At 40.7% G+C, this 12,723-nt stretch overlaps 1 protein-coding gene across 14 annotated transcripts in view; it reads left to right on the top strand.

The window, feature by feature from the left end:
• Positions 1 to 12,723, top strand: part of TBC1D5 (TBC1 domain family member 5) — a 450,634-nt gene that overhangs the window by 370,977 nt on the left and 66,934 nt on the right. For all 14 annotated transcript variants that reach the window (XR_014773989.1, XM_084754672.1, XM_084754671.1 and 11 more), the window contains one exon: positions 949 to 1,112. Coding sequence is in view for 13 of the 14 variants with exons in the window: in XM_084754672.1 (XP_084610798.1) it covers positions 949 to 1,112 (164 nt within the window). In the remaining variant the exon portion in view is untranslated. The remainder of the gene's footprint in view (positions 1 to 948; positions 1,113 to 12,723) is intronic.

Raw genomic sequence — 12,723 nt, 5'->3', positions numbered from 1 at the left:
TGCGTGGGGGGGTGCTGTCGAGGACGGGGACTGCGTGGGGGGGTGCTGTTGAGGGCGGGGACTGCGTGGGGGGTGCTGTCGAGGGCGGGGATTGCGTGGGGGGGTGCTGTCGAGGGCGGGGACTGCGTGGGGGGGGTGCTGTGGAAGCATCGCACATACCTACGGAATTACAGGCTTCCTGTGAGAGGAACTGGGAAGTCCCTGCTGCAAGGCGCTACCCCAGGTCACTCCTCTTGGCTTGCCATTCACCCCTTGCCTCCAGGTTCTAGACTCTGGGGAGGTGAATCCCACTGTGTCTATCCCTAGTGCCGGATAGAAAGGAGGCTGCAGAGGCAGACAGCTATTGTAAGGTCAGAGATAAAAGACTCAGGTAGAGAACTACAATTAGTAGCTTCTGTACCTAGTGGCCCAAGAGGGAAGACTGCACACGGAGCATCTGTTAGTTATGCATTTATGCTAAGCATCCCTGATGTCATCGCTCTGCTCAGGGCACAGGCCTGTGAAAGTCACTGTAAGACAGCACCCTAGCCCATCTCAAGATTCTACAGCAGGCTTGCGGTTGTCCTGTATCTCCTGTATCTCTCCTTTTCCTGAGGAAAAGAAAGAAGCTCTTTGAAAACTTTTGCTGAAAGCTTTGAAGTTTGAACCGTATTCATACATAGTATAGTAGCCTCTGCTTCCACAGTTGAAGAGCTGTCCAACCACTGACCCTTCATCTCTGGAAACTAGGTTCTTTTTCTCTTTTTGTTTTTTAAAACATGCATGAACTATGCAGCATACATTACATATGGAAAACTAGACTAGTACTTCATTGTTTAAAAAAATAACGTCTTTATGTTAGCATTGTGAAAAGGTCACTTCATAGCTAACCACCGTTTATTAACACTAGTATACTCTGTGCCTTAGTGACAGTCTATGTTTAATTATTGCTACTTAATTTTCTTACAGGGCAAAGCTCTAAAACCATCAGTTCATCTCCAAGCATCGAGAGCTTGCCTGGGGGGAGAGAATCCACCGGCTCTCCACCCTCATCCGCTACTAAAAAGGATTCCTTCTTCAGCAGCATTGCACGTTCCCGCTCGCACAGCAAAACCATGGGCAGAAAAGAGTCTGTAAGTGTTTAAGCACAGCTTGTTTGTAATGTTTCATTTTACCCTAGAGGGGTACATGTCCGGTTTTGTAAAGTTCATTAAGTGTTTATAGACTAGAACAAACTATTTCTTCAAAAGTATATTAGTGTTATCATTGTAATTTAGGACTATTTTAAGACTGTAATCTCTGTTACCTGGGAAAAGGAAAAATATCTATTCAAAATAAGTGGAATATCTTCCAAATCCTTCCAAGACGTAGCCCAACATTGGTCGTTAGAGGCTCTGGTGTTCAGGTGGCGGACCCTGAGCCAGAGTTAGAAGTACAAAAGGCTTCCTGGTAAATAGCACCTACAAAAGAAAAGGAAGAGCTACAGCTAGACAGAAAGGGGCCATCTTCCCTCAGCAGTCTCCATCAGTTCTCTGTACAGTTCCCTGTCCGACTGTCTTCCTAAATTCTGATGGATTACATTTTATTGGTGAGAGGATATACCACTTGAAAAACATAATAATCTTTTCATTTTAAAGTAGTACCTGAAAATAATTTATTTATTTTTTTTTAAACTGTATGAACTATATTTCTGTTATGGTGAAGTTTTTGTTGTTGTTTGTTTAGTTTTAAAAATGTATTCATTTTTATTTTATGAGTTTGAATTTTTTGCTTGCATTGCATGTGTGATCACTGTGTATGTGCATGTGTGATCACTGTGTATGTGCATGTGTGATCACTGTGTATGTGCATGTGTGATCACTGTGTATGTGCCTGGTGCCCTCAGACGCATACCAGGTCCCCAGGAACTAGAGTTAGAGCCAGTCTTAAGCCACTGTGTAGGCACTGGGGACAGAACCAAGTCCCCTGCAAGAGGAACAGGCAGAGCTCTTAACCACTGAGCCAACCTCAACCTCTCTAGTGGGGTGTTTTCATGGATTCTGTATAGATGCTTTGTATATTGATATACTCAAAGTATAGGAGCTACTTTAGTCTTAATCTAAATTTTTGTTATCTGCTGCTTTTGAAATTATAATTACATCATTTCTCCTTCCCCTTTCCTCCCTCCAAGTCCTCCCATATAAGAGATTGTTGTTAATTAGAAAGAGGCTAAATAAGCAGAAGACAGACATATCCACAGAGGAACCATCATGGCAACCAGTATAAGTGTGGCAAATCTGCTATAAATGCTGTTTTGAAAAGTGCTTTTAAAATTGGTGCATATGTTTCATATCCTGGACATGTATCACATTTATTGTTTAAAGCTGCATTCCATGGGTTATCATTTTTATTTTATAGTGCATGGTATTTAATACTTATGATTGGCAGGGGAGAGGGAAAGATTGAGGTAAATCTTTAAAGAAGTAACAAAAAGTTGGACAGATGTTTATAAAAGCCATAATTTTAGGGATGTTGAAGTGCATAGATACTATTCCTAAAAGAAAAATAACAACAAAGGACATCACTGTGCTTCTTTGCTAAAATAGGAAAGCAGTAAAATGATTTTAAAATTTGACCTTTCGTTATCAGTCATACCTGTTGTGGTGCCAGGTGTGGTGACACCTGCCTCCCAGCACCTGGACGCAGAGGCAGAGCAGTAAGTTCCAGGCTTGTGACCTGTGTCAAAAATGAAAAAAATTACCATGTTTTTGAGCATTGTTATTTATTTTGAAGAGAGTTTTCTTTCTTCTTTCCCTAAAGTACCTAGAAGAGAAGGTTCACCTCATTAAATTTAGATTTTAATTAAGTTCTGATTTTTTTATTGGTCTTGAAGACAAAACAATGAAATGTTAATACCTTTAATTTTTTGCCAGTATTTAGTTCTTCTAGAAATCTTTTTGTAGATTATTTGTTTGACTGTTAAATGAGTTTTGGTTTTGGGTTTGTTTTTTGTTTTGTTTTGTTTTGTTTTGTTTTGTTTTGTTTTAGCAATATACTACTATTTTCATTTTTTTCTAAGACTTTTTTGATATGCTTAAAGGATAGAGAAAATAATAAAGGGAAAATTCTAAAACTGAGGTATCAGCCAATAGCAAATTTTAAATTCCTAATGAATTGCAAAGTATTTTGTCATGTTTTATGATAATTATATGCCATTCTCCAAAGATCTAAATGTATCCATGATTCAGAATCCTCTATAAACCATGTGAAATCAAAATGTCTGCAGTACACAGAGTGAATGACTAGATACCTACCCTGAGAACATGGGGCAACTTTCAGGGGTGCTTATCTTATGCATTTTGGTAATTTGACCATGATCACTTTGATAGAATTTAGTTTTATAGCATTTGTTAATTTGTTAATAGTCATAATCATGTCACAGTGACAATGGTAGCAGGTAAATGAAGACAGATTTAAAAGAAGACTCTTTTTTTTTTTTTTTTTGGTTCACTTTACATTTTGCTTGTAGCCCCCTCCCTTCTCACCTCCTGGCACCACCCTCCCTCCCTCATACCCCCTTCCCCCTCCCCTAGTCCTCAGAAAGGGGAGCCCTCCTCCCCTAACAGCTGACCTCTGCCTATCAAGCCTCATCTGGACTGCCTGTATCTTCTTCCTCTGTGGCCTGGCAAGGCCGCCCAGCCAGGAGGAAGTGATCAAAATGTGGGGACCAGAGTCCATGTCAGAAGTAGTCCCTCCTCCCCATATTATGGGACCCACAAGGAGACTGAGCTGCCTATCTACTACATCTGAGCAGAAGGTCTAGGTCCTCACCATGCATGGTCCTTGGTTGATGCATCAGTCTCTGCAGCACACCCCTTCTCCACCTGGATTTGTTGGCTCCATTGGTCTCCTTGTGGAGCCCCTGTCCCCTCCAGGTCCCTCTATTCCCCAACTCTTCCATAAGACTCCCTGTGCTCCACCCCAAAGTTTGGCTGTGAGTCTCAGCATCTGCTTGGATCTCCTGTGGGTGGAGTCTTTCATAGGACCTCTGTGATAGGCTCCCTTCCTGTTCCTTCTCTTCAACTGCTTCTGGCATCTATTCCATTTGCCCTTCTGAATGAGAATCAAGCATCCTCCCTAGGGTCCTCCTCATCATTTAGTGTCTTTAGTTCTGTGTACTGTAGTGTGGTTATCCTGTATTATGTGGCTAATATTTGCTTATACTTTCTGGGTCTGGGTTACCTCACTCGGGATGATCTTTTCTAGATCCATCCATTTGCCGGCAAATTTCAAGATTTCCTTGTCTTTAATAGCTGAGTAGTAGTCCATTGTGTAAATGTACCACAGGTTCTTTATCCATTTCTTCGGTTGAAGGACATCTAGGTTGTTTCCAGGTTCTGGCTATTACAAATAAAGCTGCTATGAACATAGTTGAGTAAACATCCTTGTTGTATGCTGGAGCATCTTTTGGGTATATGCCCAGCAGTAGTTAGCTGGGTCTTGAGGTAGAACTATTACCAATTTTCTGAGGAAGTGCCAGATTGAAAGCTACATGATCATCTCCTTAGATATGGAAAAAGCATTTGACAAAATCCAACACTCATTCACGTTAAAAGGACTTGGAGAGATTGGAGACACAAGGCACATACCTAAACATAGTAAAGACAATTTACAGCAAGCCTATAGCCAATATCAAACTAAATGGAAAGAAACATAAATAAATTCCATTGAAATCTGAGACATGACAAGACTGTCCACTCTCTCAATATCTCTTAAATATAGTACTTGAAGTCCTAGCTAGAACAATAAGACAACTAAAGGAGACCAAGGAGAAACAAATTGGAAAGGAAGAAGCCAAAGTATCACTATTTGCAGATGATAGTATACATAAGTGACCCCAAAAATTCTACCAAGGAACTCTTACTGCTGATAAACACTTTCAGCAAAGTGGCTGGCTGCAAAATCAATTTTAAAAAATCAGTAGCCTTCCTTTATACAAAAGACAAACTGTTTGCGAAAGAAATTAGGGAAACAACACTCTTCACAATAGCCATGGTATAACTAATCAAGCAAGTGAAAGACCTGTATGAAAAAAAATTCGAGTCTCTAAAGAAAGAAATCAAAGAAGACTCTTAATTTCCTCTGGAAGTATAACCAACTACTTTGAACATTGTCTAATCTATTTCAAAGCATATTCTAGAATTGGAATTATGAACATTTTATCTGTATAAGGAAAGTAATAAAAACTGTCCTGTTGTGGATATTTGTAGTAAGGCAGAGGATTAAGTAAATAAAAATATCTCATCAATACAAGAGTTTAGATGCTTAAATGCTATATTAGCAACCAAGACTCTCCCTCACAAGGAGGTTTTCATTCCCTTGTTGGCCAGAATTAAGTTCTCTGCTCACTCCTTAACACTGTTAAGATGGAAGTTTAACATAAAGTACTATAACTGTGATCAGACTGTAAGGGGGCAGTGCCAGTGACTTGCCAGACAGTTGATTTCCAGAATGGCTTATCTTGCCCTTTGCTGAAACATTTACATTTGAAAGAAGTTTTGTTGTAATCAGTCAGCTTTTAGGGGTCCATTTTCAGGCTGTGAAATAATTTGGTGAGTTAGAAGAGACAGTGGCTTTCCTATTTCCTAGTTTATTTACATAAATAGACACAAATTAATTTAGAAGCCAACCTGGTTTTTAGCTTTTTAAAACTCTTATTGGGAGTTTTTAATCTAATGTCAAGTTAATTTAGATATTTGTAGCATGACATTCGATTAGTTGTTTGAACTTTGTTCATAATCTCTCTGCCAGGGAGCCAGCTAAGGTTGAGAGAACAGACTTAGAGTCTTAGGCATGAATTCATCTCCATCTCTGATCTCACCTCATCCATGTAATTCCACAGAGACATGGGATGAAGGAAGAAGCATCAACAAGCTGTCTCAATCCACAATGCAGAGCAGACTATCTTGATTTTGCTTTTCTAAGTGAGATTTAACATCTCCTTTTTAACTTCTTTTTTTAATTTTAATTTCATTAATTTATTCAGATGAAACTCAATTGTTATCCCATCACTTGTCTCCTCCTATTCCTTCTTAATGGCTCAATAAATTTATTTAGCACGCACACACACATAAGTATGAACACAGACTCATAGGAAATGGATCGCTGCATCTTGACTGTTACAGGGACAGGATGCCACCCTTAGGGACAAGTAAGATGATCATCCCCCTCCTGCTAGGCCTTCTTCCTCCATCATCTGTCTTCATCTCTACCGTCTCTGTAAGATACAAAGATGCCAGATTGTCCCCACAATGAACCCTGCCTGGGAGGCATAGACACTAGTTCGGGGAAAGCTCAAATCAAACAATTTGATGTATTTGCACTGCCTATGGGCTTGGATCATGCTAGATTAAATGTGTCATCCATAGCATTTGCTTCCTTCCAGTGGCCTTTCTGAAAACAATATTTATATGTTCTTTCAAGGCTACACTGCCCTGGGTGGGGGGGGGGGGGGCAGCTTGTTCCCGAAAATGCAGATGTAGAAGGAAATGAGAACTCTGACTTACTCTGTACAGAGGAAAGTCAGCCAAGGCCAAAAGTCATACTGTAAAGGTTGTAGTACTGTCTCCTGTTTTCCCTTTGTATCTAACTGTGATAAAAACCTGTCCCCACCAGCTCATCTTTTTTTATGCTTAACTTTTCCAGGAGATGACATTAATCTATAGGGCTTCCACTCAGAAAGAATGAAAGCTCTGCTCTCATCAAAGAAGCTCCAGGCTTATTAAACAGAATAGCAGGTCTGGAAATAACCTTAGTAGCTGAATTCCTATACCCAGAAACTTGGTCCAAAGCCCGAGTGATGTTGCTTACTAAGATCTCTCTTCCTTTAGATGTTCCACTAAGACGTTCCCCCTTCTTCTTGGTGTTCTGCCCCATGGTGCCCATGTAGAAAGTCATGCATGCTCAAGTGTCACAGAGGCATGGCAGAAAGGACAGGCGGCAGCCCATGCTCTGCTCGATAAGCCACAAGCCTAGCATATCATGGGAGCTGCACTGGCCTGAAGGGAGAACCTTTCCCTTTGAACAAAGGAAATACTCCACACACATTAGACCAGAAGCGGTGGCATTTTTTAATTAAAAGCATATTTTAAATTATTGACTGTGCTGAACTAATCAAGAGGAAACTGTATTTGGGGAGACTATTGAAGACGTTTCTATATTTTGGTATTTTACTGTATTCTGTATTTTAAAAGCAAAGCAAAAGGATAGTACCAGAGAAACATGTTACTATAGTATTAACATGAGGTACTGTAAGGCCAGGGGAGCAGACACAGAGTTCAGTAGACCATAATAATCATGGTAACCATATAGATTCCAGAGCTCACCGATCTTGTTTCAGTGTATCTACTTATCAGCAGGTCTGTCATTACAAAAAACAGCTCATCACATTTGTGATAGTTGTAGCTCATTAGACTGGTGGATTGGCTTACACAAACAACTCTTAGTGTAAGGTGTTTGTAAAATACAGTTGGTCATGGACATTTTAAATATCTGTAAAAGCAAAAATAAGTACTAAGACCTTTCTAGGCCCTGGCACCACAGTGTAGCTAGAGGAGTTTAAACTTCTTAACATATGGATCATCCAAAGATAGTAAGATTAAATTCCCCAAACATCTTTTTCTTAACTATAATGGCTATTTCCCTTGGAAATAATTATCCACTCTTGTTCAGTTTTTAGGCTCTGTCGGTAGCCTTATTGTCTTCCTTCTGTCCCTTCCCCCACACCTAAACTCAGGATTAGATTCTTATTCTTGCCTTTCACATTGTTTAACCATGTGTTGACCTTTAATGAGTTTTTCTAGTCTACTTTTAAAATTCTGATATTTCTTATTTTTCCTTTTTGAATGAATTCATCCAAATAGCCTGATCTCATTAAACAAGCCACATTCAGCTTCACCTGCCCTTGCACAGAACGCCTTTCAGACCAGCAGCTGAGGTTACCCTGGGCTACCACTCTGACCCATTCATTAATCATCATTACTTTTGCTTCTCAGTGAGAACACGGCTTTTAATATTCACCTAAAGCCTGTCTTATTTCCCTTAGCAAGTAAATGACTTGTGCATTGAATCATTAACATGCATGTGTATACATGTAAACCCACAAAGTGTCGTGTAAAGGGGGCCTCATACAGAGGGAAGTGCCCCAGTCAACTCGGAGTAAGTAAACATTGAGAGATGCTAACAAAATGCCTACCTTCATGTTTATCAGTTGGGGCTAGGCAATCTTTTGGGTTTGAAGCGTATTTGTATAGTCTTGTGTATAGATCTTATTCAAGTATCATGATATAAAAATGCATATTCTATAAAATAGTAATGTGTTTTTAATTAAATTGAAGAAAATATAAATGAAATCAACATAGTACCTGATATTAATATTAATGTTTATGTAAAGCTTAATTTCAACTATAGACATCAATCACATTTTAATAGCATCTAACATTGAAGTTGTTGACATCTTATTTCCCATAGCCCAGGCTCTCCTCAAACTAGAGCTCTTTCTACCCCAGCCTCCTGAGTGTTGGGATCACAACATGCCCCATGCGGGTGTCAACACTCCTGATGAAGGTCTGAATTAGATGCGAACCTGAGAGTATTACCCTAGTGTGTGGGTTACTTTTCTGTTGCTGTGATAAAACACCATGACCAAGGCAATTCACAGAAGGAAGGGTTTCTTTGTGCATATGGCTCCAGATGGAGTAGAGTCTGTCATTATTGTGTCAGGAAGACATGGCAGCCGTGGCAGCACGAAGCTGGCAGCTCACAGCTTGAGCCTCAAACACAAAGCATAAAGAACAAACTGCTACAGGTCATGTGCGGCCTTAAGCTCTCAAAGCCCACCCACCCATGATGTCAGACACCACAAACAGCACTACCAACTGAAGATTGAGTGTTCAATGCCCACCACACCTGAGCTCCTCTGAAAAGGAGATTAGGCCAGCACACCAGCTTTTTCTCTCAAGAGAATGAGCACACCTAATACTTTTGCCTAGAATTCAGATCGTCAGTTCAAGTTATAACTACTGCTATAGAAGCTCCCCAGTGTCTTCAAAGACACACACTTTCTGTGTGCTCTGCCTAGGATAAGCCCTACCTGGGATCAAAGCAAGATAACCATAGCAGGTAAAGATACCATATCCAGAAGACGCAGGCTGTGTCTTCCTGAGCATCCTCCTAAGATACTGTTGCATCACACAGAATGTCCAGTTAAGTTTAAAGTAATCATTGAGTTGGTTTGTTGTTTGTATAAGTATCAGACAATATGTGAAATATGCTTTTAAAAATGTACTCTATTGGAAATTCAACTTTAATTGTTCTGTTTCTTATGGTTAATGGTTTGGCTTGGGCTTTATTTTCTTTTGTCAGTTTGTCACAATTTCATAAGAGGAGCCCTCAATTGAGAAAATGTTCCAACCAAATTGGCCTATAGGCAAGCGTATTGGGCACTTTCTTGATTAATGATTGATGTGTGGGCCGTGCCACCCATGGGCTGGAAGTCCTGAACACTATAAGAAACTAGGCTGAGTAAGCCATGGGGAACAAGCCATAAGGCAGCACTCCTCCATGGCTTCTGCTTCAGCTCCTGCCTGACTTCCCTCAGTGAGACTCATGCCTGGAAGTGTGAGATGAAATAAACCCTGTCCTCCCTAAGGTACTTTCAGTCATGGCGGTTATCACAACCACAAAAACTGTAAGACAGTGTTCTTATTCATAAATACTGTGACTTGATATAAAGACAAAAACATCTTCAGAACTACCCAGGAGTTTATGTGCCATCGACCTAAATTCCTAGCCCACTAACAGATCCCACAGCTGTCACTCCCCTCAGTTGTGCATTGGATCAGGTTCATCTGGAGAGAAGGTGTAAATGAAGGGTCTCTTGGGAAGACAGGCACTAAAAATTTCATCCAGTCTTGCTCAGTTCTGTCCAATGTCTATAATAAAGACTTCTTACAAATAGTTAATTTTGCATAAAAATATGTTTGGTTATAAAGTATATGCAGATCTTCTGATAAATCATTATCTTCAGAGGAGTTGGTTCTGAAGTGGCTAATCCATTTCTCCATGCTACAGGTGTGAAGAACCATGCATCAAGAAACCTCAGGGCTTGTGGGAAAATGGGACCAGGGAGCAGCATTAATGATTTTAACTGATGACAAAGTGGATGTAGTTGATAATAGTTGTGAGTCACTGTGACGTGGTGGGCAGAGTTGTATAGGCGTCACCATATCACACAGTGAACTGGGTGGCTGGCAGACGCCTGGAGTATGTGCAGGGAGCGTGTTGTGCATTTCCCGTTTCAGCTACGTGCAGTTTTATTACCAGGCATTTCTTGAGAATAACATAGTAGATGAGGAAATGTGAAATTCAACATATCTCAGTTGTTCCTTGATAAATAATTCTCATTGGAACCAATTTACAATTTCAAAACAAGCACTACGGTACAAGTAACTCTATTGTTGCATTTGCCTTCTGAATTTAGCATGTTAGAAGAGAAAGGATATAGGAGGATGTGCTGTTGCAGTTAACCCATTCAGTTCTTCCAGAGTATCCCAGTTTGCTTACTGCGTGTTTCTAACTCCCATGCAAACTCGGCCTCAGCCCTCCTCAGTGTTAGCAATGGCCTGAAGGGCCTTTGAAGGCCTCTCTCTGGCCAGCCCCGTCGGCCCTTCGCCAGCTCCTCGTCAGCTTCTCAGGGGCACACGGCTCTTCGGGTCTCTCAAGTAAAGCATGCTGTCTTATACATCTTCCTTGTTTTCCTTTCCGTCTTTTCTGATCAAAATGATTCACATGCCACTAAGCTTATACTTCTTTCTGGTCTCAATCCAAGTACATCATATACACAGCTCTTTAGTTTTTCACTTCTGGAAGCATTCAGCTCTTACAGTAGGAAGGAGGCCCCTTGCCAAGCCTGCAGGAACATCAGGAGGTGATGGGTGTCCAGCTTGACTCACACACAGGTGCTGATTCTGCTTTAAATGCTGTGTTCGTGTATTCACTTGGAAGCTCTCATAGGCTGTGGTTTCTCTGACTGTTCTCTATATCACGTGTTGTATCTGGTGCTCAGGAAAAGACTAGGAATAAATTCATGTTCTTAAAGGTTTTGCATGACATCTAAGTATTCAGTGTAACAGGAATCAGTCTGGCATCTTCCAGGGCCAATAGCGATTTTTCAAAGATAATAGAAATTGGCTGGTGATACTGAGAGATGGGATTCCTGTAAATCAATGTGGTGGGCATATGGATAACTCAGAGCATTTTCACTCTCATTTTTTCAAAATTTTCATAACTAGTAGTGTTTATATTAACAAGAGAAATGTCACCGTGATAGTTCTAGCACTTGGCGCCCTTTGCCATTCATAGGTCACTGTGATTCTTATTCCGTTCTTTGCCCTCAACTTGCACTCAGTGCGGGTACAGACTTCCTTTTGCCCTTAATGGGGGATCATTTAGCTTAGAGAATGGTGACACAAGTGTCTTATTTCATCCTGACATGGCCAATTATCTTTAACATAATGAAACAAAACAGCAGCAACTGAAGCAACCTTGGCCAAGGTCTTTCTGTCTGGGTCAGCCATTGTGTAAGTGCTTGCTTCTAGTGCCAGAAAAGATCTCACCAATGATCTTGCCCAGCCAGTAGCACTATGAAAAACTCAAATGAAAGCCCCTGGTACAGGTTGGGTGATTTCATCTGTTGGTCTCATCACGTGCAAGTAGCAAATAGAAAACCTTCATTACTAGAGCATCAACTGTGCTCACTGGCTTGCTGGAAGAGGGAGCTTACTGGAGTTAGTAAGATTGTTCAGGTAGCCTAATTATAGAAACACACCAGGACAACCCAGAAGTCTAAAAGATGCGGTCTTATCTCTAACACTGCCATTTAAGTTCTTATACACAGGCCTTTCTAGAAGAGAACATTTTCCCAGATACAGTGTTTAAAAGGCAGGCAATTCCATACCAGCACTTCCACACCTCCTGAATTTCAGGGCTAAGAACTTACTGAGATGCATACAATGCATATCATCTATATAAAGGGAAATTATAGGGCTTTTACAGATAGTAAAGCCAGTGACCGTGCAACAGAGACTTTATCCTTATGCTTCACTTACGTGATGTTTGTCATGAAGGTTTTAATCCTTTTCCAGTCTATGTCAGGGTTGTAAATGTGTTCAGTGTGTTTTAGAATTCATAGCACATGATTGTATTTCCTAGCACTTACTCTTGTCTTTTCTGTTTATCCTCTTTAACTTTTCATAAGCAACTTCTAGAAAGGCAGCAACATTAAAGTAGCTCACAAAGTAGGAATGGTAATGACCATAAAAAACATGTTTCTAAAGATTAAAAGGTTTTAATAGGGCTGGGAAGGTGGCTCGGTGGATAAAGTGCTTGTTGTACACACACAGGGACCAGAGCTTGGGTTCCCAGCACCCATGTAAAAGCCAAGCATGGAATCCCCAGTACCGGTGGACAGAAACAGGAGTGTGCTTGAGCCTCACACCCAGACAATGCGGCCAAAACAGCGAAAACAACATGGGAAGACTCCTGGCTTCTATAATAAATAATTTCAGAAAGCCATGGGTAGATCCAAATGTGAATTAGGGCCATGTAGCAGCCCCTTTAGTTTAAGCCAGACCATTCTAAGTCCTTGTGTCTATGAGTACAATGACAACTAATGTCCCAAATGTTGTTCCTGAGTAGATAACGGAG

Source organism: Acomys minous (genome assembly GCF_964271855.1).
Source record: "Acomys minous genome assembly, chromosome: 13".
Classification (NCBI taxonomy): domain Eukaryota; kingdom Metazoa; phylum Chordata; class Mammalia; order Rodentia; family Muridae; genus Acomys; species Acomys minous.
This window is presented reverse-complemented; position numbering and strand designations above follow the sequence as displayed.